Source organism: Elephas maximus, chromosome 4 (assembly GCF_024166365.1).
Source record: "Elephas maximus indicus isolate mEleMax1 chromosome 4, mEleMax1 primary haplotype, whole genome shotgun sequence".
In the NCBI taxonomy this organism is placed as follows: Eukaryota; Metazoa; Chordata; class Mammalia; order Proboscidea; family Elephantidae; genus Elephas; species Elephas maximus.
Window position 1 is genome coordinate 109,872,963 of NC_064822.1, and position 26,136 is coordinate 109,899,098.

Below are 26,136 nucleotides of genomic sequence, written 5' to 3' on the forward strand. Positions count from 1 at the left end.
GGGACCCTGAGATAGGGGTCTCAGAAGAGGGGTTGCTTAGTTTACCAAGGGGAGGCAGCTGGCTGGATGGCGGGGTGACCTTGCAGGCAGCTGGGGGGAGCAGTGTGTGGGGTGAATTCATTATTGATGAGGCCTGCACCCCAGGCTACTAATGAGCCCAGGCCGGCTGCTCTAATTGATGTCAAGAAACTTGAGACCCCCCAGATCAGCTTCCCGCCTGCCAGCTGCCTCTCCTGAGCCCCTTCCCCCTCCCTGCACCCCCAGCTGCTCTGTTCCCTTCTTGAGGCCTCTCTCCCTCCTCCTTTCCATCTCCAAATATACAGACAAGGATAGTGCTCAGGCCTCCTAGGCCCCTACCTTATGTTCCTGTGGGCCACTTTATAAGAGGCACACTGGGTCTGGGGTGCTGGGAGATTTGGGAGAGGAAATAGACCAGAGTCTAGGAATCTCAGCGCAGGGACAGAGAAGCAGATACTAGATTACAGCTGTGGCATTTCTGAGCAAGGAATTCCTTCCTGGTATTGTGTATCCTTGGGAGAGAACCTGTCATTCTCTCAGACTCACAGGTACAGGTAGTACACAGAGACACAGCTATGACACCAGCCCAATACTCACAGCCCACCTCCTCTCACCATTTTCTCCTCCTCACGGCAGTGAAAGAAATCTCAGATCTGGCCACTGGAGTTTGGCTGCTGTCACCCTCACCCTTCCCCCTAGGAAGGGGAATTTGTTTTGGAGAATGTATGGGGTTTCCTTCCTTGAGAATTCCAGATGCCTTGTTATGCCACAAATGTCATCTTGGCAGTACTGGGTGGCTCTTTGCCCCATCATGTCTTTTCCTCTAAGTCCCTCTTCATTTGTGAATTTTGGGAAGAAGTTTCTGAGCTACAGAATTATTGAGTAGTCACAGAGTGGAGTGTGGAGCAGGCTTGGTCTCCTAGGAAATTTTCAGGTGATGCAGGCACTGCTAGGCAGGAAAAGCCTGAGTTAAAAAGCTCTGGTGATGGGGAAAAGGTGAAGCGGACCTCATACTCCCTTTCCCAAAAGCCCCACACATTTGTGGCTATGCTTCCCTCTTGTGGCTGAATTGTGATATAGCCTGACATCTATGCCTCCAACCCCATTAGAATTTCAGGAACCTTATGCTTCTATTTGCCATATTTTAGTACAGGTCTCCAGGAGACAGGACCCCAAGGAGCTACTTTACTTTGCATGATTTCTATTCAAGGGCCTGAACCTTATAACATGTTGGTTAAGAATGAGGGCTTTCACCAACTTCTCATACAGGTATTGGACTGGACAATGGCTTGGAGAGGGATGCTGGTGAGGAGTGAGCTTCTTGGATCAGGTGGACACTTGAGAATATCTTGGCATCTCCTCCCTAGAGGGGAGATGAGAGGGTAGAGGGTGTTAGAAGCTGGTGAAATGGACATGAAAAGAGAGAGTGGAGGGAGGGAGAGGGCTGTCTCATTAGGGGGAGAGCAATTGGGAGTATGTAGCAAGGTGTATATAAGTTTTTGTGTGAGAGACTGACTTGATTTGTAAACTCACTTAAAGCACAATAATAAAAAAAAGAATGAGGGCTTTCAGCCAGACAAGGATGGGTTTGACTCTGCTCTGCCACTTCCTATGTGACCTTTGGTAAAGTTATATAACCTTTCTGGGCCTCAGTTTCTCCTTGTGTAAATTGGGGTTAATAGTACCTACTTCAGAAGATTGATAGCATTCAAATAAAACAAAAACCTAACTGGCTTTCTTTTCTAAAGAAATTTAGTTCCACAGCTGCTTCTTGCAATCGATTTCAACGGGTCATCACCCAGCTTCCTCCTAAATTATTCTGATTTAGGGAAGCCCAGATGAATCCTCTGTACCCCAACTTAGGCCCTTCCCTTTGCATTCTTCTCTGAATCTCAAACCCAGAGAGCAGGGATTCCTTTTTCTTCTCCCTTGGGGGTGTCGGGGACCAGATCCGGTGGGAGTTGGGTGAAGGGCAGAGGAGGGAAGTCCTCCTTTCTCCTCTTCCATCATCTCTTTCCCAGTTCCTGGGGCTCATACTCCTGGCACTCAGTGGAAAGAAGCTCTGAGAAACACAGGCATCTCCTTCCCACCAAGCTGTCTGATTCCAGGATGGATTTGGAAACAGTGGGGTAGAAGGACACCAATTCTAGCTCTGGTCAGTGGGGACCCCAGGCCGGGTTTATTGCACTTGCAACAGAGTTTAAATAAGTCCCGAGTGTCCCGGAGCCAAGGTGAGGGGAGGGCTGGACAGGGAGGCGAGGGGCAGCGTCAGTGCAGCTGGTGGGCAGAACCCAAATCCTGTGAGCCCAGGATAATGGGCTCCCCTTTCTCCAGGGGGACTGGGAAGGCCTGTGTCTGGCCAGGCTGAGGTTCCAGACCTGTTGCCATCATGGCCCCTTCAGGATCCTGGGCAATTCCTGACTTCTGAATCAGGGCTGATTGGACCTCCAGGCCCAGGTCTAGAGCAGGCCCAAATGTTGTCCTGGATCGGCCTGGTTAGGTTACCCATGGTCTAAGTCAGGATCTGGATCAGCCCCAGGCTACAGCCTAGGTCTGGCCCCATCCGAGTTCTGGTTTCCCCTGCAGCTGGGTTCTGGGCCAGCATCAATCCTTGTTTGGGATCTGCCCTGAGCTGGTCCTGGGGCACCATCCATGGTTAGTGTTCCTTGTTGTCCCACCAGGATGGGGACTCTCTGGAGCTGCCAGTTCTTAATCCCCAGGTTCCAGGTTCTTAGCTGGGGCTTCCTCTGGGTCTTTGGCAAGGTTGAGGGCAGATCTTTGCAGGTTGGGGCTGGATAGGAAGTCCTGGTGGCATGTCAAGGTCAGAGAACTGAGAATGGATTCCCCAGTTATGGTGCCAAGTTGTTTTCAGAGAACTCTCTCTCCCAAATGCAAAGGATGCAGGGAGGCTGAGGCCTCTGTCCCTGGATCTGAGTTCCCCCATCTATGAGGAGGGCATGTGTAAACAAGGGTCCTTCACAGTGCATGGGGGGGGTCCCCAGCTCCTTGCCCCCCTACTCTGGCCCTTCAAGTATGTCTCTGGGCTGGGGAGAGGAGCTTCTCCCTGGCCCTCAGCACCTTCAGGAAGTGCCCAGCCCTCTCCCTGTCAGCAGACTAGGGGATGGGGAAGGGCTGGGCCTTCAGGTTTGGGAGTCTGGATCAGGCATCAGAGGTGGCTGGAGGCTTGAGCTGAGCTTTTTCCATGGTAGTGCCGTATGGGAGGGAGCGTTTGAAGAATCCAAGCTAATACAGAAGAGAGGAAAGAGAGTTTAGATATCCTGGCTCCCATTCTTCCCCAGCTCTTATCCCAAGAGAGAATGAGAAGGACTTTAGTGCCTCTAGCCTCCCTACCCTGCAAAAGCGGCCTCTGAATTTAGGCTGCCAAGATTACTCCTCTGTTGGCTCAATGGGCCCAGAAGGCTTAAAGCTGGGGATGGTTTGATATGGAGAAGGGTCTTTCCCCGGTGCCATATAAATGCCCCCAGTTAAGTCCAGAATGACAAATAGGTTTGAACTCAAGTACCAGTTCTGATTGTCTGGTAGTGGCTTTCTCTTGAGGATTCTAAGGCCACTTCTAGGCTAGCGATGGCTGCCATGGGTTTGGGAGGGAAGTAATAGCATATGTCACATATTTGCCATCGGTAGGTTACTTTGTTTTTGAAAGTATGGAAAATTTACTAGCTTGAGGCAAGAGACTCTTTCTAAGCTAGGGGATGTAGAATGAAGTATGGGATCTATGGGCAGGATCCTGATGGGATGCATGTGGCCAGGGCAGAGGTGGGGCTATGTGGCTGGAGAGTTGGTCTGGAGGTGGCTACTGGGGGCTGTGCTGGGTCAAGGGCAGTGCATGAAGAGAGCATGGCCAAGTCATGGGTTAGGCAGGACAGGGCTAACCTTGTAGAGGACGTAGATGAGCAGACCTAGGAGCAGGAGGCCAAGGAGAATGGCTAGGATGATGATCCACAGTGGGACCCCATGGCTGCCCTCTGCCTTGGTCCACTGTACAGCTGTGGCCACCTAGGGAGCAAATTGGTTGAGGTCACTGAAAACCCAGAAGTTCTTCCCACCCTATACTTGGCCCCCATTTGCCATTGGACCTAGACACCCCCCACCCACCTCCCATTTTTGGCTAACAACATTCTGAACTTCAAAATTTCAGTTCCTAAGATGTGCGATAGTGTTTCTTACTTTTGGGCCTTTACATCTAGTATTCCCTTTCTTCAGAATATTCTTTCCTGACTGATTAGCCTGGTTAGTTCCTATTTATTCTTCAGGTCTCAGCTTAAACATCATTTCTTCCAGGAAACCTTCCCTAACTCTGTGTTCAGGTGACCCTAGGATGTGCTCCCATAAACATACTGGCACTTATCACACTGCTGTCATTACTCATTAGACTATGAATCCAGGAGGGAAGATGCAATGTCGATCTTGCTTACCACTGTATTCCCAGCACCTAGCACACAGCCTGGCACATAGTAGATGCTCAATAAATATTTATTACACTATCAAGCCACCCCCCGCCCCCCTCGCATCCCAGCCCTAGGGCCAGCCCAGTACTCTGAGCCTAGTAACTTGGCCCTGGACTCACTTGCAGTTTCTTTTGGGGCAGCTGCCGAGGCAGGATTCGGTAGGGCATCTTCAGGGCTTCGAACACAGCTTCACACTGCAGGCTAAATGGCTGGTGCTCCCGCTGTGAGTGGGGGAAAAGTTAGTCAGGGCAGCCCCTCTTAGAATGTGGGGGACATAGGGCTCCCCATGGTCTGGCTCAAAAAAACAAAACAAAACAAAAACCAAACCCATTGCCGTCGAGTCAATTCTGATTCATAGCGACCCTATGGACAGAGTAGAACTGCCCGGTAGGATTTCCAAGGAGCATATGGTGGATTCGAACTGCCAACCTTTTGGTTAGCAGCCAAACGCTTAGTCACTGCACCACCAGGACTCAGGTTGTCGTTTTCCCTATTTTTGATTCATTCTTTTCTGAATCTCTGTATATGTACCTTATATGAGATAATAAACATGTAACTGAATAACTGTAACTAAATAGTGTATAATTAGATGAGTGTATGTTCAAGAAAAAATTTTTTTCAATTATTAATGTGGGTTAGACACTCAGGACGATGCCTGGCCCATGGTATACACTTAATAAATAGTTGCTTTTACTATTCCTATGTCTGCCTGCCTCTCCACTGTGGACTCATCCTCCATCTCTGTTTTTCTATCACTGTTTGCACGCTGTCTCTCCAACTTCCCTTTCTTTGAATGGGCCAGGAAAGGGAAGCTGTCCCTCCACTAGGTGGCGCCAAGGACACACAGCCCAGCCTACACACAGCGGCGAGGAAGGGGAACTAGAATGCTTGGGTCTCCTTCACTAACCAAGAAATGGGCTAGGGTAGTGGGGAAGGGATAAAGTCAGTCCAGTCAGGACTGAGGATGAGGTGTCAGGGCTGACATAAAGCTTCCTCACCTGCAGGAAGGTCTTGGCCCAGACTCGGAAATGAAGTTGCAGACTTTGGCTCTCTTGCCGGTGAAGTGGCCCTAGCTCACAGCGCAGCTTGAAACACTCCGCTTCCGGGCATTTCTGGGGAGAAAGGGGAGGCTTGCAGCTGGGGTTCTGTCCTTCTAGGGGCTCTGAGAACTCAAACATGTCCTCAATGCCTGGCCACAGACCTCAATCCTGACACAACTTACCAGGATCTGAGGCCCCGAGGAGGCAGGACTCCGGCTTGGAGCTTCCCGTCTTTGCAGTCGGTGGTGCTCGGAACTCTCAGGATCCAACTGCAAGAGACAAGAGATCTTTATCTACCTCTCCTACTTCATTACAGATTTCTACATCAGTCTGCACCTGGGTTCCAGAGCACCTTCAACCTATTCTTTTATCTGTCTCTTCATCCGTCCATCCACCTATCACCTCCTATGTGTAAGGTGCCAAGCTCAGCACTGAAATATGGGAATGAATAAAACATGGTCCCTGAAGTTTACATGGAGGGCGAGCAAGGAGATGTGTAAATAAAGAATCAGGCCCTTGTTCCTGCCTCAGGGACTTTGCACTGGCTATTCCCTTTGCTTGTAAATTTTTTTTCCCTGAGTCTTCAGAGGTAAGCTCATCCTTGTTTTTCAGGCCTCAGTTCAACTGTTACCTCAAGAGGTTTTCCCTGATCACTCAATAGGGAATCCTTTCGGCCCCAAGTCCTATCACAGCATATCAGCGCTGCACATTCATCACTTTTGACTACCAGTTAATTTCTCTAATTTCTTACTGTCTCCTTCTACTAGAATGTAAACTCCATGAAAGTGGGGACCTTGCTGGTTTTATTCAGTGAGATATTTCCTGAGCCTATGACAGTGCTCAGCATAGGTACTGATTTAATTAAATGTTGTTAATGAGTATATGAACTTTAAAAAACAGGCATTGGAGTTCAGGGGGATAGGTCTGAGGAAGGCTTCCCAGAGGAGGTGACACAGAGCTGGACCCCAGAAGTATGCTATGGCAAGGAAAAAAGGAAGGAATTTCTGGGCAAAAAGACAGAAATACAATGGATAAAAAAGACCTCTTTCCTCCCGGGACCTCGAGGTGTCTGTGGCCTTCTGACCCTTTCGGTGGCCTCTGTCCTAGTTTTGGGCACATCCTCATTGGCTCTTCCAGGCTCCAGGACCCTTTTCCAACCCCTTCAGCCTTGGTCCTCTAGACCCCCCACCCCATGCCAGTCTCAGGCCCCTCACCTCCAGGCCCTGTGGGTTGAGGGGGGGAGTGGTGGTGCAGTTGCTGAGTCCTGTAACCCTGGTCACGTAGAGTAGCTGCTGACCTTCCAGGGCCTGGGGGCAGCTGAGCTCCAGTATGCCCTGGCTAAAGGAGCTGGGGCCCAGGTTGATGAGCTGAGAAACGAAAGCATAACCATCAGCAAAGGAAGGGAGAGATTCTGACCCGTTGAGAGCCTGGATCGCATTAGCCCCATTGCTACCCTGCCGGGAGGTGATCTCAGGAGAAACGGAGGGAATCAATGGCGGAGAAGAAATAGTCTCCAGCTAACAGCACTCCTGGCAGAGGCTGTCTTTCCTTTCCACCTCCACTGGCTGTTCCCACACTGCCCCATGGCTTTGGGGCAGCCCCTCCCTCCTTTGCCTCTCGCCCCTCCCTCTGGTCCCAGTCAGCTGTCACTCAGACTAGCTCCTCCTTCTCTGTCCCTACCATTCTCTCCACCGTGCCCGCTCATCTGCCCAGAACCCACTCTTCCCCGCCTCTCTTCCCCCTCACCTCGTAGACGTGGTGGACAGCAGGGCCCACGTCCCCCTCCTCCTGAGGCTGGTCTCGGGGATGCCAGTCACTCACTGGGAATAACACTGTCTCAGGCTTGGAGACACTAAGGAGGAGGGTGATTTAGAGGAGGGTCGAAGGGACCCACATGCTTCCTTCCCTAGAAGTCTGACTCCCTCCCAGATAGGCCCCATTTGGCCCTGGCACTGACCCATTAAGGGAGACCTGGGCCTGAGCCTCCACGGAGAGCCGGAAGGAGACCACGTCGCTTTGTGAGTTGTTGAGATTCTTGCTGTGGGATGGAGGTGAGACTGAGTGGTGCTGGAGCCCAGCAGAGCCCGAATTCCTCCCAGCACCAGACTCAGCCCCAGCCTGGCCCTCCCTGTCCTGCCCCAGACTCAGCCCCAGCCTGGCCCTCCCTGTCCTGCCTGAGGATCTGGAAGTCAAACTGGATGGTTTTCTTCGTGTCCTGGAGATGAGGGACTGTGAACCGAAGGCCGCCCCAGAGCTGCCGGATAGGGAGGGAAGGAAGCAGGACTGTTAGTTTGGGCGCCTCCTTCCCCACCCCACAGTTATGCCCTGGACTGGCTGGTCCCTGTCTCAGGCTCTCTCCCCCTCCAGCCTCCTCTTCTTTCCCAGACTTACACTGGCTCCTGCCTTCATGGGGTTGCCCAGGTCACACACCAGCAGGCGGCTCTGGTTCACAGTAGAGTATTCGCAGCTCAGGCTGGAGAAGTTCTAGAGGTAGAGTGGGTGCAGATAAGTTTGCGTGTTCCCTCTGGCAGGGCCTCTTTTGGCTTTCCCAAGCCGCTCCAGAGAATCCCCTCTCACCCCTGGATGTCTGACGAGTCCAGAATACTCAGCCTCTGGAGGGGCCGTGACCCAAAGCTCGGCCTCGTAGGCGCCGCCCTCACCCACATTCTGGGCATGGAAAGTTAGGTTCAGGGAGTTCTTGTCACCCAGGTAAACATAGTGGTTCTGTTCCCCGGAGTGGGGGGTTCTGAGGGGACATAGGGTAAGGGACATTGAAGAATTCATCCTCAAACAAGACAATGGTCCGTAATAACAGTGCAGTAATAATAGACACCATTTACTGAGCTCCAGCTCTAGGGCAGGCAGGAAGCTAGACGCTTTATGTAGATTATTTCATTTCATTTTCTAAAAAGCCGGAGAAATAGATACTACTATTCCCACTATACAGGTGAAGAAGCTGAAGCACAGAGAAGTCAAGTAGCTTCCCAAGATCACACAGCTAGTGTGTCTCGTCTCTAATTTTTCAAGTGCCAAGACTCAGGTATTCTGCCTCCAGGCCCCACCTGTCCTGCTACAAGACCCTGGCGTCCAGAACCCCTGGCTTGATGTTCACTCTCACTTACCTAAACACTTCCAGCTGTAGGTCGGGCACACAGATGTTGTCCTCTCCACAGTCCAGTAAGATCTGAGCCTGGGGAGCAGGGCAGCCTTGAGAGGGGGAGTTTAGACCCCTCCTGGGCTACAGATCCCCTCCTCTCCAGGACCTCACCCCCAGGTACCCAGGCCTCTCTTCCTGGGTCCCTATTCCCCACCCTGTCCTTACCTTGTCCTCTATCCGGCTCTTGCTCTGGTAATGTAGGACAGGCTGGAGGCCATGGCTGTCCGTGGAGGCTTGGGGGTTCAGGGAGAAGTTGAGGGTGATGTGAATCGGGGAGAGTTTGTCTCGGAATTCTGACTCGTTCTGGGGCCAGAGGAGAAAATTCAGAGTCAGGGGACTCTGGGGACTTGGTGGCCTGGCTCTTCAACCTCTCACACCTCCCTCTGTCCACTCAGGTACCAAAGAATTCAGGAGTCCAAAACTGACCACTCTCATTGCTTCAGGGCCCTGGCAGCCTGTTCCCAGCCCCTCTGACAGAGGGCCCCTTTCCTTGGCCCCACAAGAGTCCCAGACTCTTGCTTGGAATGTGGCCACCCTCCTGGGTCAGCCCTTGCCCTATTGCAGTCAGGACCATACCCGGAGGTAGATCTTCATCTCTCTGCAGTCCTCCCGAGCCCCATTCTGGATGATCAGGGTCTGGGTCAGGCTTGCCTGTCGGGAGGCCAGGAACAGCGCCCGCCGCACTCCCCCCTTCTGCTTCTGCCAATCCAACTGGAGCTCCACCGTGAAGCCTGCAGTGGGACGTGTGTCAGGACACTCTGCCTCTCCCTCCTCATCTATTCAGAGAGAAGGGAAGTGCCCAATCCCCCAGGCCCTCCATTCCCTGTCCCAGTGCCTGAGAGACCCACACAGTCTCCCTCACCGATGGAATCAGGGACGTGTTTTCCGGAAGCATTGAGGCAGAAGCTAAGGTTGATGCTGGAGAAAGACCAAGAGGAAAGCTGATGAACCCAACTCGAACAGGCATCCTATCTTCCACCTACCTCCCACTCACACCCAGACTAGGATACCCCGATTTGTCCCTTTAAGACAGACCTGGTCTCCCACCCGCCCTAGGCACAGACAGGAGTATCCCAGACTCAAGTCTCTGCAATCTCTTGGGCCTCAGCTCACCAGGCCACAGGGTTCCCCTCTAAGCTGCAGCTGCGTTCCTCTGGGTTGAACATGGCAGGGAAGATGTTGAGGGAGGCACTGGCAGACACGATGGGGCGGCCCCTGTCGAGAGTGGATGTAGGGTAGACAGACCTAAGGCTCCCTGTAACCTGGGCACAGGAACCTGGTGCCAAGCTCCAGCACCCCAGCGTCCTCTACACTGACTCCCAACCTCAGTCCTATTGAGAAATCCCCCAGTTCCACTTTGTCTCAGGCTGTCCCGAGTTCATACCTGTACACCACAGCCTTGTCCACACCAAAGGCCCCCACAATCAGATCTGCAAGAAGTCAAGAAATCATCCCTGACAGCAAGCCACAAATTAGGATCCTTCCTAACCCCCTTCTAAGGATAGGTCCCTAGATCCATTGCTGAAGGAGGCTGAAGTGAGGTGACAGCGCCCCCTGGTGTCCTCAGTCTAGAACTGTGCCCAGATCAAAGGGCTGGGAAAGCGCAGAAGGGGTAGGTGGGTGTAGGGGTCCGTGACTACGGAATCTAAGGTAAAAGAGGCCTCAGGCACAACTCACCAGGGTATCCGTTGCCATCCAGATCTCGGCCTCCTCGCAGGGCAGAGCCAAAGAAGTCCGGGGTGTGGCCAGCTGCCCACAGGGGCAGCAGAACCTGGGAGGGCTTTGAGCCCAGTCCCCCTGGGCCCCCAGGGAATATAAACACCACTCCTTGCTGGGTCTCCCCACCAAAGGGGACACCAATGGCCACATCTGCAAGGCACACACACAGCAGTCAGTAATCCAGGAATCCAGGGGTCCAAATATCTACCACCAGACCCTAAGGCCTTATTTTTTCCCATCTGACAATCCTAAAGACCCAGACGTTGGAATTAAAGTCTAGAGATCTCTTTGGCAAGTCACTGGGGGTCTTAGGTGATAGCCATGTTTCCCCCAAATCCCTCTGACTCAGGCCCTAACTCTTCCTCATCTTCCTGAGCCCATGGTGTTTACCATTGTAGCCATCCTGATCCAGGTCCCCTAGGGGGGTCAAGGAGCTGCCAAATCGGCCAAACTCGTCATGGCCAGTGAGGGTAAGGGTGGGTGTGGCATCCATGCCAGCTGGGTGCTGCAGGTAGACATAGACTCTGCCCACCTCCTGGGCCCGCCCGTCCGTTGTCCGCTCCATAAGAAGGGGCGCCCCCACCAGCAGGTCATCCAGCCTGGGGGTAGGGGCAAAACACAGGCATCCAGATACCCTGCCTTGCCACCAATCCCCCAATCCTAGTGCCAGGAAATCCCAGGCATCTTGGGCCCCAGATTACCCTCCAACCAAGTTAGAAGACCTGAGATGTTCTGGTCTTCAGTTCTCAGCCCTCTCCTTGTCCCTGAGCAAGGGGAACCCAGAGAATAAATCCAGGAGAAAACTTTCCTTGCATTTTCTGCCCCACCCGCACTCTTCCCTCCTGGACCTGGGAAGTGTATGTGGTTTCCCCCTCCCTTTCCCACTACTCACCCATCCCCATTGACGTCTGTGGCAGCCACTGCGTAGCCAAAGTAGGAGGCCATCTGGGGAGGACAAAGGGGCAGCACTGAATCAGAGCTAAGGGGTCAAAAATTGGAGCACCAGGCACTGTGAGGAGGTGTTCAGAGATTCCTGGGAGGTTGGGAAGTTGGGCCGAGGGTGTTTGGTGAGGCAGGTTTGGTTGCCAGAGAGCCAAACTGGGGAATGTCCTCACCTGTTCCCCTGAGATGTTGTAGAGGGATCGAACGTCTGAGCCATTAAGGATGGTGACCTGGGGGATGACGAGACATGCCCATTGGTCCTGGTCTCCCAGACCATCCCATGAACGGAGGGCAAATGGGTACAGGACACCCAGGGACAGGCATTCCTTGGAGGCACAGACCGTTGACCCTGACTCCTTCCTGAGCTTTACCCTCCCTTTCCCATCTCTCTGTCGGGTAGCACCACTCATGCCTGCTTTACTATTTTTCTCCATATCACTTAACAACTACTGACAGATTTCATATTTATCTGTCTGTTGTCCATCTCTACCTACTAAAATGTGAGATCTATGAGGGCAGGGACTTGGTTTTATTTTTTTGTAGAGCCTAAAGTAGTGCTTGGCAAGCAGTAGAGATTCAATAATTATTAGCTGATAATTGAATGCACATGGGGGCCTCAAAGCCAACATGTTCAAAACCTAAGTCATTCCTCATCCTCCAGTGCCTCCCAACCCACAAACACTCATGTCTACCTTATGTCTTCCCTTAGCAACTGGCCCCACAGCCCCCCAAGTCTCCAGAATCCCTTTTCTCTTCCCCACTCCCAGTACCGTTATTCTGGTAGGACCCCTCTTCCTGGACTGCTGGAATCCTCCAGCCAGTCCTCCCGCTGCAGGGTCCCTCTCTCCCTAAACACCCATCCCCCCACTGCAGCCAGACTGACTAACTGCCCTAAAGCAGACCTAGCATGGCTACCTCGGGCCTGGAAACCCACAGTGGTTCCCTGCTGCCCGCTGCACAAAGTCTCAACTTCTTGGTGGTCCTCCAAGGCCCTGGAGCATCTGGACCTAACCTATCTGTTTCTGTTCAATCTTTCCTTATTTCCCTCATCCTCAAGGAGCCCACAAGTCTGCCAAATTGGCCTGAATTTTTTTTTCCTTTTCTTCCATGCCTTTCTTCATGCTCTTGCCTGGAATGCCCTTTCTTCTCATCTCTGCTGATCCTTTACAGACCATTTTATGATCCATCCCATCCCTAGAAGGGAAGTTATTCCTTCCCCTAAAGTGTTATATCACCTTAACCATTTTTCTGCAATTTACCATGGTCCATAAGACGGCTGACTCTGGAGTAAGACAGACCAGGTGTTAAAGTTTTATCCAGCTATTTTACTAACTGGGTGATCTTCAGCAATGTACTTGGTCTCTTAGAGCCTCAGTTTTCTCCTGTGTAAAATGTGAACATAATACCTACCCCATAAGGCTTATTATGAAGAATGTTGTTATTTTTAGGTGCCGTCAAGTCAATTCCAACTCATAACAACCCTATGTATGACAGAACAAAACACTGCCTGGTCCTGCGCCATCCTCACAATCATTGCTATACTTGAGCTCATCATTGTAGCCACTGCATCAATCCATCTTGTTGACAGTCTTCCTCTCTTTCGCTGACCCTCTACCAAACATGATATCCTTCTCCAGTGACTGGTTCCTCCTGACAACATGTCCAAAGTATGTGAGACAAAGTGTCGCCATCCTTGCTTCTAAGGAGCATTCTGCCTGTACTTCTTCCAAGATAGCTTTGTTGGTTCTTCTAGCAGTCCATGGTACATTCAATATTCTTTGCCGACACCATAATTCAAAGGCATCAATTCTGAGGTCTTCCGTATTCATTGCTTAGCTTTTGCCTGCATACGAGGTGATTGAAAATACCATGATTTGGGTCAGGCGCACCTTAGTCCTCAAATGACATATTTGCTCCTTAACACTTTAAAGATGTCTTTTGCAGCAGATTTGCCTAATGCTACACTGTTTGATTTCTTGGCTGCTGCTTCCACGGGTGGTGATTGTGAATCCAAGTAAAATGAAATCCTTGACAACGTCAATATTTTCTGTTTATCAAGATGTTGCTTATTGGCCCAGTAGTAAGGGTTTTTGTTTTTTTTATGTTGAAGTGTAATCCATACTGAAAGCTGTAGTCTTTGATCTTCACCAGTAAGTGCTTCAAATCGTCTTTGCTTTCAGCAAGCAATGTTGTGTCATCTGTACATCCCAGGTTGTAAACAAGCCTTCCTTCAATCCCGATGCTGTGTTCTTCTTCATATAGTCCAGCTTCTCGGATTATTTGCTCAGCATACAGATTGAATAAGTATGGTGAAAAGATACAATCGTGACACACACCTTTCCTAATTTTAAGCCACACAATATCCCCCCATTCTGTTCAAACAACTGCTTCTTGGTCTATATGCAGGTTCCTTATAAGCACGATGAAGTATTCTGGAATTCTCATTCTTTGCAAGGTTATCCACAATGTGTTATGAACTGCACAGTCGAATGCCTTTGCATAGTCAATAAAACACAGGTAAACATCTTTCTGGTGTTCTCTGCTTTCAGCTAAGACCCAGTGGACATCAGCAATGATATCCCTTGTCCATGTCCTCTTCTGAATCTGGCTTGAATTTCTGACAGTTCCCTGTTGATGTACTATTGCAACTGCTTTTGTTATGAAGAATAGAAACCACGAATAGGCAGTGCCTCACGCATTGAGGGCTCATAAATAGTAGCTCCAGTTAGATTATAGTTATGTGTGTGTGTCTTAACTTACATACTTGATTAGAAGCGCCTTATGAGGTGAGCTATGATGTCTTAGTCATCTTCTTATCTCTTACCTTGCCTTAATAAATGTTGTTAATTAAAGGAACTGCTATGGCATTCTTATCTGTATCCTTTTAAAAGACTTGTCCTAGTCTAATAATAACAGCTACTAGTTGTAGATTGCCCAAGAATTCACTCAGTACTTTCACATGCATTATCTCATTTCAGCCTTATAAGAGTCTTGTGAGGTCAGAACTATTATTATCCCATTATACAGAGGAGAACGAGGCTCAGAGAGGTTAAGCAGGCTCAAGGTCTTTTACGGAATGAAGCAGAGTATAAATAAATAACAGAAAGACTCACCCAGCGTATAAGTGCCTGAACTTGAACGCAGGTCTGACTACAGAGCCCATGTTCTGATCCATCTTTTGAACCCTCACAAACTGCCATGCATGGTATAGTGATTAGCCAGGGGAGGGGAGGGAGTGGGGCATCAGTCTGGGTCTTACATAGCCATAGGTGAGGTTCCCTTTGGGCACACCAGCAACAAAGTCTGCAAAGAAAGGAAAAAGCTGTGGCTGAGGGTGGGGAAACAGACAACTGTGGTAGGTATCTCAGTTCCTGTGCTTTCCCTCTCCTGGGTCTCTAGCTGCCCCCTCCCTTGGCCCCAGCCTGGGGATACACTTACCTTCTGTGTCATCACCACTGAATTCACCCACAGCCACAGAGTATCCTGGGGGGCAGAGTAGCTCAATGTTAGGATCTTTGCTTCAGGGATCCCTCTGCCCTAACTCATCCCCCAAAGCCCTTCCCCACCCCTGCTGGGTCCTAACCATCAGCCTGCATAAGACAAGCATGGCTCAGGGGCCAGGGTGCCCAACTGGGAGAGGGAAGGCAAGGGGGTGAGTGGGGACAACAGCTGAGGTTCTCCCCATGTGGGTCCCTCCCCACTTGCTTGCTTACCCAGATAGCTATCATCATAGATGGAACTGGCCTGGCGAGTCTGCAGCTGCCCCTGAACCAGGTTGATCAGGTACTCAGGGTAGTAGGATTCTGCAATCTGCTCCTGGGTGGCAGATAGGATCTGGCCTGGGGAAGGGGAAGAGGAGGGGATGCATGGGGGAGGTGGCAAGGAGGGTACTGGGGGCTGAATACACAGGATTTCAGAAGTCTGGTTCAAGGAAGGGAAATGAGTGGAGGGAAATGGCATAAACAGGACGTGTAAATCTCAAGAAAACGAGAGGAGAATTGGGGGTAGGGACTAAGGAAGCAGAGGAGGGAAGGACTGGTGATTTCGGGCTGGGAGCAGGGATGGGAGGCTGTGTGCAGGGGGCCAATGGATGGCATAGGAAGGACTTACCTTGCCAGAAATAGCTCCCGGGTCCACCCAGTACCACACGCCCAGTCTGTGCGAGGGGAAGGGGGTAAGTCCAACTTCTGGCCCTGATCTCCCTGTGTCTGCTGCCCACCAGCCACTGCCCTTTCAGGATATCCTCTTACCTTGGTGAACTCGGCACTGAAGCCCCCTTGGCAGTAACCCTGTCCTGCTGCCCAGCTGAAATCTGTGAGGGGAGAAGGTGGTGAGGATGGGCCCTGCATAGATGGGTCACTCAGGAAAGAGGTGAGAGCCTGGGGTAGGAGGTAGAGAGGTAACCAGAGAAAAGTCCTCCCTAGACAAGGTAGTGAGCATAAAGGCTAATGGGGAGAGTCAGCCCTGAGCATATGAAGACATTCAAGTAGAGGAGGCAGACATGGGGCACAGGTCCCCTCTTGCCCCTACCTGAGCGGCAAGGTGCATACTCCAGAATTCGGGTGAAGTTGTCTGTGGAGAGGTAGCAGGTACCCACGGGATCACTCAGTGGCTCCTTCTCTGTGCGCCAGCTGTACAGTGGAGCACAGGCCTGGGAGTGACAAAAGGGAGGGGCTTTAGGGTTATCTGGCTCCATCCAACCACTGCCCGTCCCCTAGCCACCATACCACTGAGCCCACCCGCCCCCTCACCAATATGGAAGAGCCATGGGCTCGAACTGTTGCCCCGAACCACTGCAAGGACTTGTACTCCACAGGCTCCTCCCCCTCTGGGCTGGACAATGAAGATTCCAGGATCCGAGAACCTTGGGGAAGTGAGAGAGTAAAGTCATGCTGGGCCCAGGGCCCCATGGGCAGCTGAGCCCTAAAGCAGCCCCATCCTCTTCCCCAGGAGGGGCCCCTACTCTTAACCTGGGGATTTAAGCACTTCTTTTTTTTTTAAGCTCTGAGGCCCCATGATTCACTGGAAAGAGGAGTGGGGAAGGATAGTTTGCATAGCCTGACTCGGCCCTCCACCTATACACACACACACAGACACACACAGGCACACACAGACACACCCCTCCCCGGAAAGTGGGAGTTCTAGAGTTGCCTTCCCCTGGCTCTCCTGCCTCCTCACCTAGCTGGGAGAAGTATGCTCATGGTGAAAAGGGGGCACTCTGGCTGCACTTCTCTGTCCTTATCTGTGTCTCTAACAGCATCTCACTCCATCTCTCTTCTTGACCTTTTCGGGATCTCTGTCTCTTATATCTCTCGCTTTGTCTCTGTCTTCCCAAGCCCTGTCTCTGCCCTCTATATGACAGCCTTTCTTATTCTTCTGATTCTCATCTGTCTTTCAGACTTTTTTATTTTATTTTATTGTGCTTTAGGTGAACGTTTATAGCACAAATTAGTTTCTCATTCAAAAATTTATACACAAATTGTTTTGTGACATTTGGTTGCAATGCCCACATGGTGTCAGCAGTCTCCCCCTTTCCCCTTCCACCCTGGGTTCTCATGTCCATTTGTCCAGTTTTCCCAGCCCTTCCTGCTATCTTGTCTTTGATTTTGGGCACATGTTGCGCATTTGGTCTCGTAGACTTGATTGAATTAAGAAGTACATTCCTCATGTGTGTAACTGTGTGTTTCAGACCTATATAATCTTTGGCTGAAAAATGGAATTTGGGAGTGGCTCGGGCTTTTTTTTATTAATCTATTTCATGATTTTTTTCCCCCTCTGTTTCCATCTTTCATGTCTCTCCCTATTTCTTCCCTTTTGTCCCTACACCTGTCTTTATTTCTGTAGCCAGACTGCCTGAATTCATATCTTGGCTCCACCATTTACTAGTTGTGTGACTGTGAACAAGTTACTTAACCTCTCTGTTTCCTCATCTATAAAATGGGGATAATAATACCTCATAAGGTTGATGTAATTCTTTATATCAAAGAATTAAATGAGTTAATATATGTAAAGTGTTTACAACAGTGGCTGGCACAGAGCAAATGCTCTATAAGGGTTAAAAAAAAAAAACCAGTTGCCATTTAGTTGATTCCAACTCAAAGTGACCCTACAGGACAGAGTAGAACTACCCCACAGGGTTTCTAAGGAGTGCCTGGTGGATTTGAACTGCTGATCTTTTGGTTAGGAGCCGTAGCTCTTAACCACTGCGCCACCAGGATTTCCCTGTAAGGGTTAGCTGTTATTATTTATCTCTAGTCTCTGTCTCCCGTTCATCTACTTTGCTCTACTCCAGACCGTGAGCTCCTTGAGAGTGGTGGCTTAATCATCTTTAAATCCCCTGCAGCACCCAGCACAATGCCTGGCAGGTACTATTACTTAGTCAGGGTTTAGTTAAATGAACTGAATGGTCTGTGTGACTCTCCCTGTTTTTGTCTGTGTTGCTGTCTTGGCCTCCCTGCGTTGTGGGTGATTCAAGGGAAATGAGAGCCACATGTTTCTGAATCATGTCCGCCTCCCTTAGTCTGGGCTGAATTGGGAACACGGTGTGAGTGCCATGGGGAGCCGCTGTAGGGAGCTGGAGAACCAGAGGGCTAGGAGGGCACATGGTCACAACTCTAGGCAGGCTCCACCCCTGGCTCCACGCACTACTCAAGTCCTGCCCCCAAGCCGCAGTAGCTGTCCCCCAGTCCCTCGCTGACCCTCCTCTGCCTACCAACGGGGTAGGTTACCTTTGCTGTCAAATTCAATAGGGGTGCACTGTGAGGGGCTAGCGCCCCAGGGGCAGAGGTAGACAGCACCACCCTGCAGCACTCCAGGTTGGCTAGTGTTATCCTTAGGAGCTCCCACCAGTACGCTGACCCTGTGGAGGGAAAAGAACAGGCAGTTCAGGGGTGGTTCCTAGTCCCCCCATGCAAGAAAGACCCAGGCCCTAGGCCGCTGGGCCAGGGCTGGATGGGGGGTGGGGTAGATGCCCCCTGGGTTGTATTTATATCTCAGAAGATGCCACAGATGCCAGAGGCACAGGCTGGAGTCAGGCGGTCCCCATGTGCCGCTGTCACTAACACTCCCCACCTCCTCCGCCAGTCTCTCTTCTCTCCTACTTACCCTGTGATTAAAGGGAATGGGGAACTAGAGACAATGTCCTGAAGGGGAAAAGGGACCAGAGGACCTGGATCCCAGTTTCTTCCTCTCCCCATGTCCCTCCTTAGGTTAAATATTCAACCCTGGGGATTCCAGGACCCTCTCACCTAGCCTGCTCTTATACCAAGCCAGAGCTCTTCCCAGGGCCAAGACCCAGGCATCAAGCTACCCAGCCCTGGGGCATGTAGAAGGAAAACGTGAGTCCTGGAAATCAGGAAGCAGAAGTGGAGAGAGGAGCTGGAGGACTGATGAAAAAAGGTCTTTCCCTTGGGCTTGGGCCTAGGCCTGCCCTGAGTCCTGAGGCCCTGGTTTGGACCTCCCCATCCTGCTGGGTCTTTGTCTCAGCCTCTCTCACACACCATCCCCAGGAGTCTGAATCCAGATCTGCTCTACTGGGGTCCTAGTTCTGAACATAGTGCCTCACTTCCCCCAGAGGCAGAGAGGAGAGGTTGCCTCTGATGCGGTCCTATGTAATGGAATGGTCATAGCTAGTGAAGATAGCTAAGGTCCTGGGCAATCTGCTGTTATCATCTCTGGACCCCTTGCCTTTGATGCCTCCACACAGCTCTCACCTTCTTGGCTTTCTCCTTCAGGGTGTCCCATGAGGACTGCATCTGGCAGCCTAGGCAACTTGATCCGGCCCCTGGGCCAGTTTCCCTGCCAGCCTTGGTTTCTGCTCTCTTCTTGTGTCTGCCTCCGGCTCTGCTTCTCAGTTTCCCTGTCCTTCTTCCCCTATGACTACTTGCTCTCTTGGTTTCAGTTTCTGGGTTCTCTCTCTCTCTTTTCTCCTTTCTCTCTCTGTCTCAGCTCTTGGGTTTCTCCATCTCTAATGATTACTGTCCTCTTTCAGCTTTCAACATTCCCAGTAACCACCCCTTCCCTGGTATTTGAGTACCTTCCTCAGCCTCTCTCAAAAGGAAACAGGGTACAAGTTGGGGATATAGTAGAGGCCCTAAAAGCTGGAAGTGTCTTCAGAGAGGACTAGGTACATTGAGTGGGGAACAGATGAGAGCAGTGGGGTTCAGAAGGAATGTTGTTGTTGTTGTTAGCTGCCTTCAAGGTGCCTGACTCATAGTGACCCCATGTACAACAGAACAAAATGCTGCTAGGTCCTGTGCCATCCCAAGATGGGTTGCAGATTGGACCCCAGGAGGAATAGGGATGGGAAAACCTGAAAGAGTAGGTCCAAGGGGACTGAAGTGGGGAGTGAGGAAGGGTTTATAAGGGCCAGGGGATGGAGGAGGGTGAAGGCAGAGTCCAGGGGGAATAAAGGTGGGGGTGGGCAGGAGAGGAGAGTTCCTGGAGTGATGGGGGGTGGGGTACTAGTCTCGGTTACCCTGGGGACAGGAAATGTTTACTGCCTGTGGCTTCCTGTCAGTTTCCAACCTCTCACTTCTCAGTTTGTCTCTCACCCACCGGGCCCCACCCTCTCACTCAGGGATTACATCCAGTTGGGGGGTGGGAGCTGGCCACACCAAAGGCACAGTGAACTGGTCAGTTGCCAGGCCCCAGTAGGTGAGGTTGGTGGGGGGAGGGGAGGAGAGATTGCATTGTCCCAGGGCTGAGTGAGGAAAGAAGGGTGCAGCCCCCATTTGGACAGCCCCCAGAGAACTTGGCTGGTGCCTTCAGGATCCAGAAAGCAGGAAGGGCCACTGACCCAAACTAGACTGCAGTAGCTGTGGTAACAGAAGGCAGTGAAGAGTCGTGGACCAGGAGTCAGTCAGGAGTTCGGTTCAGGCACTAGGTCAGTGTGGACTGGGGCAATACCCTTTCCCACTTTCTCTGGGTGAAGTAGTTGAATAGGTTATCTCAAAGTCTCCTGGAGCTCTGACATTCTATTTCCTGGAAAGCACAGGGCTGGGGCCAAGGGATCCTGTTCTCACTTCCAATTTTGCCAACATCCCCTTGCTCTGGGGGAGGAGCTGGGCCTGAGAACTCCTAGGATGGCCTGAGGACGAAGCTTTGGCACTGTTGGAAGGTGAGAGACAGGCCTTACAAAGTTTGTAAAGCCCACAAGATCACAGGCCCGGGGCATATCCATTCTGGCTGTGTGAAGGTTCCAGTAACCTGGGATGTAGACAGGGCCCCCGACCACCAACAACAAAACCAAAAAACTAAACCCGTTGCTGTTGAGTCTGACTCATAGTGACCCTATAGGACAGAGCAGAACTGCCCCATAAGGTTTCCAAGGCTGTAAAGTGTATGGAAGCGGACTGTCACATCTTTTTCCCACAAAGTGGCTGGTGGGCTTGAACTGCTGACCTTTCAGTTAGCAGCTGAGCATTTAACCATTGAGCCACCACGGCTCCTGTTCCCTGACTACCATCCATGGCTTATTCCTGAGAATTAAATGGCCCTTCCATCCCAGCTTTCCCAAGCAAACCAAATCAAACCTGTTGCCATTGAGTCAATTCTGACTCATAGTGACCCTATAGAACAGAAGTGCCCCAAAGGGTTTCCAAGGAGCAACCGGTGGATTCGACCCTCTGACTTTTTGGCTAGCAACCATAGCTCTTAACCACTACACCACCAGGGTTTCCAGCTTCTCCAGGTCAATCCAATAAACAATGCTGTCCCCAAGGTGCCAAGTGAGGCACCTTATGCCAGGAATACCATGTAAGATAGCTTGTCCTTAATCTCCAACTCCTAGTTCTTGCTTCCCAAATCCTGCAGCAGTTGGACCATCACAGGGATCCAAGAAGGTAACAGTGGAGGGTCCTTGGGCTATTTTCAATATTTCAGAAAGCCTAACGGAAATCATGCATTTACCTGATAAGGGGGCCCAGGCTAACTAAAACCTCAAGTTATTTGCTTTTGGCTATAATTATATCAACTCATGTGGGGAACCTGGTTATCTCATGTTGGTTAGAAGCTCTGATTGGCAGCTATAGATGTTTTTGGTTAATAAAAAAAGGGAAAAGGAATTAATTATTCTTTACTCAATGCAGCTTGGCAGATAAACTCTTCAAAAACATGGAGTCCAAGAGAGGAAATAATTGCCATCATTTATTTTGAAACCACAGCACCCTGAAATTTTAGAGTTGATTTTTGGAGACCCAGGTGATCACAGCTGGAAGGCACAGAAGAGAGCATCTACTGGTTTTACAACTTTCTTGTAGATACCTCAGCACTGCCCATGGAGAAAGGGGAGGCCAGCTTGGTCCTGATACCCCTTCTCATCATCTTTTAGAACAACCTCTTTTATCTGTTTTATGTAGAATGTTCTGAGATATAATATTTTTAAAAGATTCTGTTTCACTATATTCCCTTTTATATCATTTGAATTTTTATAAAGAAAAAATCTTGAATGAAACTTTTTTGCTAAGAAAAAGTTTAAAAACTGTTGACATAGCCTCGTGCCCTCATTTTAAAGATGAGAAAACTCAGTCTCAAGAGAGGTTAGGTAACATTTCTGAGGTCACTCAGGGTCCTTCCCAGTAGGAAAACCAGAAGCCCAAAATCCTTATTCCTAGACCAGTGTTCTGGTCTACCCCATTGCCAGTTTCTCCTCTCCTCTCTACTATCTCTCCTGCCAGGCTTCTGATTAACCAAGTCTCCGTTCAATACACGGTTACTGTTTGACTCTCTTGGCCTGACAAGGTTGGGGGTGGGAAATTGCAAATGGATCAGGGCCTGAAGCCCTGGACAGGCCAGTGGAGGACATCTGGCATTCGCAAGAGGATGCGCCTGGCTAGCTGGGGAGGAAGAGTTGCCTCTGCTTGGCTGTGTTGTTGTTGTTGCTAGGTGCTGTTGAGTTGGTTCTGACTCAAAGTGACCCTATGTACAACAGAATGAAACACTGCCCCAGTCCTGTGCCATCCTTGAGCCCATTGTTGCAGCCACAGTGTCAACCCATCTTGTTGGGGGTCTTCTCTTTGTTGTTGCTTGGCCGTACCGGGGGGAAAAAGGATCTGGGCTGAGGCTGGTCCACCTTTCCAGATTGTATCCTGGGCCAATTCACTTCCTCTCTCCAGGTCTAGGCTACTAAACCCATAAAATGATGGGTTGCACTTGAATGGTCCCTAAAGTACCTTCTAGTTTGAAACTTCTATGACTCCTGAAGCCTCAGTTTTTATACATACAAAATGGGGTATAATGCTTGCTCTGCCTAATGCAAGGATTTTTGTAAGAAACCAGTGGATAAACAGATACACAAGCAAGCGCAAAAGGAACATGAGGGACTAGTACTAAAATCATTATTACAAGTAAGTACTAAAAGCAAGTAAGAAATGGAGAAAAACAAGACAAAGAACTAAGTGGCTGGGGAGGAGAGACCAAGAAATAGAAAATAGCTACTCCATAAAAACCATGCCTCGCATATACTAAGCACCCTCTATGGACTAAAATCAAACCAAACCCATTGCCATCAAGTCGATGCCGACTCATAGTAACCCTATAGGACAGAACAGAATTGTCCCATCGAATTTCCAAGGAATGGATGGTGGATTTGAACAGCCGATCTTTTGGTCAGCAGCCAAGCTCTTAAACACTGTGCCACCAGGGCTCCTGTATGGACTAGATGCCTTTCCTATATATTGTTACATTGAATCAACAGCAACAACAACAAAAAATAGTAAGTGGGGGCCAGGATTCTCTTCGAGCCCTGCAGGTCCTTAAAGCTTTGCACTTGTCCTGCTAGCTAACCTCTCTGGTGCTCAGTTCTGTCCCTTGATGGCTGCTCTGGTGTTCATCATGAGAGGTGATGCAGGAGAGACCAAGTACACTGTGGCCCTCCCTCTTGGGCAATGGCTGCGGGTGAGGGGCTATGTTTGTCCTCAGTGGGGACTGAAGGCCCAGCTGTGGTGGGAGGTCACTGGGAGGGAGAAGGGGAGGCAGAATGTTCTGAGGCCTACTCTAAGAGCAGATTGTAAAGAGAAAATGAGAGGGGGAGGAGTACAAGCTGGACACCTGGGTTCTCTTGGGAGGGGGGATGAGCAGAAGGGGAGGGGGAAGGGATAGGAAAGCTGAGTCTGGTTGTAGAAGATGGCTTTAGGGACTGTAGGATCAGGCCAAGGGCCAAACAGACACCTAGGGGGCCAGAAGTGTGTATGTGAAAGTCCAGATGTTTTAGAGGAGTGTTTTAAAAGGGAAATGACACTCTTGTTAGGTGGGAGGTAAGAGGAAGGTTAAAAGCCAGACAACTGAATACCTTGATCCAGGAGAAGCGACCCGATTCCTTCCCTCCCCCTTTTCTACTCCATTAGGGTTGTGGTAAGAGGTTTGAGGGGGCCTGGGGAGGCCAGGCCTGGCAGAGGCTCCAGGCCAGGGTGATGCAATGGGGTTTGGGCAAGAGGACAGGGGGGTGGGGTGGGGGTTGGGTGGGGACCTTGAATAGCCCAGAATCAACAGCTGGGGCCTAACATCTTTCTTTTTCCCCCATCCCCAAGGCCTCCAGGCATAGGAGAAACTTGCCCTGCACCTCCCCACCCTCCTCCTCACCATGGAATTAGCTAGAATAACCTCTTTTCTCCAAAAATTAAAGAAAATGAGTAGAGATCAGTTAACTGCATTCTGTGTGTAAAAACAGCTCACCTCTGACAGAAGTCCTGTCAAACCCTGAGATACTTGGAGGAAGGGTGGCAGGGAGCAGTGGGAAGCTCAAAGCTCAGAGATTTAGGAGAAAGACCGCTCTAGTCACTGTGGATGATGGGGTATCTGGCCTGGGGAGCCCCGGCCCAGCGCAGGAGCAGCCACCTTCCCCTCTTGCTCACACCCCCACATTTAAACCAATATCCTTGTTCTAATGTTGCCTCTGTTCTAGCTCTGGTCTTCCCAAGCCTGTGGGTACCCCATTTTCCAGGCACCCAGGTTCCAGGTCTGCTTGTCACCCTGCTGAGTTGGGAGTGAGGATCTATTTTGAGAATTCTCAGTTCCTAGGTGTCCTGTTCTCTGCTACCCCTTCTCTGGGTTGTTGGGCCCAGCAAGCCAGCATCTCCCCAGCTTCGGACCTCAGCCCCAGAAGTCCCAGTCTCAGTTCAGCTCCAGACGACAAGCTACAGGAAATCAGCTTTTCTCTTCCTCCCAAGAGCTAGAGGAAGAGGGAAACCGCCCACCCCCTTCACGCGCGCACACACACCCCTCTCGAAACATCCGAGCACCCGCCCTTGGCTGAGCCTGACCCCCAGCCCCAGTGCCCCCAGTACCAGTGCCCTGGACTCCCCTAATGCTTCCAGTCCCACTCATCTCAACAGAGATTGGGGTGGAGGGTGGAGTAGGAAACCAAGGAGAAGGCGAGGAAGCCACCGTCCCGCGTCCTAGGTTTTTCCCGAGTCTGAGTTGAGGGGGGAGGGGAGGATGAAGTTGGCCCCCATTTAACCTTCCGACCCTCTCAGTCTCCGACTCCCCCTTATTAAGCACAGCTCATTCTGCTTCGACCTGTTCACTGTCTGTACAATGGTCTCCTTGGATCGCGAGGTCTCCTACGCCACCCCCCCCCCCCGCCCTCAATGCCCTTCCCGGCCTCTGCGCCCCCTCCGGCCTCCGGTCCCGGCAGCCCTTGGACTGTCGCCGGAGACCCTCAGCTCTCTCCATTTACGCGCTTTCCTCTCCCTTGGCCCCAAGACCCCTGCCCAGACTTCTCCAGCTTCCAGCTTCATGTCCTCTCCCCACCCCACACATCTTCCCACTGCTCTCTTTCAAACTCCAGGCCCCCCTCCACGCCGGCCACGGTCTTCTCCCAGCTCCAGTTTGGGCCCCCAATTCCAGCCCTCGTCCTTCCAAACTCCGCCCCTCAAACTCCAGCCCTGGTCCCCTCCAGACCTCAGCCGCGCCCCCAGTCTCTAGACCTTCCCCCCAACACGCCGCGCGGCCTCCGCACTCACCCTTCCGCCCCCGGCCGGTAAAACTCCACCGAAAAGCCGAAGAAGGAGCCCGAGGGTCCGGAAAGCACTGCTGGGGCCTCCGCGTCTAAGTTGAAGCCCCCGACCCCGGGCGGCGGCGGCAACAGCAGCAGCAGCGGCAGTAGTAGCGGCAGCGGAGGTTGGCGCCGGGGGCGCCAGCGCGGCTGCACGACGTGGAGAGGGGACCCTGGCGTCCGGCTCCCCATAGCTCCCGCTCTTCCCTGTCCTGGGGCCACCGACCCGGAGCCGCTTCCTAAACCTCCCAGAGGCGAATGACTCAACGCGGGGAGGAGTTTGCCAAACTCCGGGCTGAGCCCTCCCCCCGCCGGCCGGGGGGGCGGGCGGGGGGGCATTCCTGGGTCCTTGGAACGTTGAGCCCGCGCCCCCCACCCCGAAGGGGCGTGGGGGGGCCCCGCACCTCTACGCCCCCCTTTCCCCAGCCCCAGCTGGAGGCCTGTTGTCTGGACTGGGTCAGACCGGGCGGTTTGGGCTCTTCCCCCTCCTTCTCGCGCTTCCCCCTCGCTCCCCCCACCTTCGCCTTTCCAGATGTACAACGTAAACGCTCGGAAAAGGAGTCGGAAAAAGGGAGCGGAGAATTTCCTAATGAGGAAAGGAATCACCTCTGGAGGGTGAAAGGAGCCTGTCCATGTGTGTAGGATCTCCCCCACTTCTTCAGGGAGGAGTCTTTGGGGTCTAAAGAGACAGGAGACTCCTCTGGCATCTGACCAACTGGGATTCCCCCTTGCCTTCCTCGGGCCACCGGATGCCTGGGTTCCTGCCAGCTGGATTTGGGACTCATGAGTTGAGGTACA

The 26,136-nt window shown here is 51.5% G+C and overlaps 1 protein-coding gene across 1 annotated transcript; it reads right to left on the reverse strand.

Annotated features, from left to right (window-relative positions):
- Positions 1-295: 295 nt before the first annotated feature.
- ITGA5 (integrin subunit alpha 5) lies at positions 296-25,700 on the reverse strand. The gene is made up of 30 exons (XM_049883347.1): positions 25,307-25,700; positions 18,074-18,204; positions 16,097-16,209; positions 15,876-15,996; positions 15,596-15,657; positions 15,456-15,501; positions 15,059-15,184; positions 14,784-14,828; positions 14,605-14,648; positions 11,519-11,575; positions 11,296-11,348; positions 10,794-11,002; positions 10,362-10,553; positions 10,069-10,114; positions 9,798-9,899; positions 9,547-9,602; positions 9,261-9,415; positions 8,850-8,987; positions 8,650-8,717; positions 8,105-8,273; positions 7,919-8,011; positions 7,702-7,781; positions 7,485-7,565; positions 7,274-7,379; positions 6,742-6,894; positions 5,710-5,796; positions 5,486-5,599; positions 4,607-4,708; positions 3,913-4,035; positions 296-3,261 (listed from the first exon to the last, which is right to left on the reverse strand). Exons 1-30 carry the CDS (start codon positions 25,675-25,677, stop codon positions 3,178-3,180), a joined length of 3,327 nt encoding a protein of 1,108 aa, XP_049739304.1. The 5' UTR covers positions 25,678-25,700; the 3' UTR covers positions 296-3,177.
- Between the last annotated feature and the right edge of the window lie 436 nt (positions 25,701-26,136).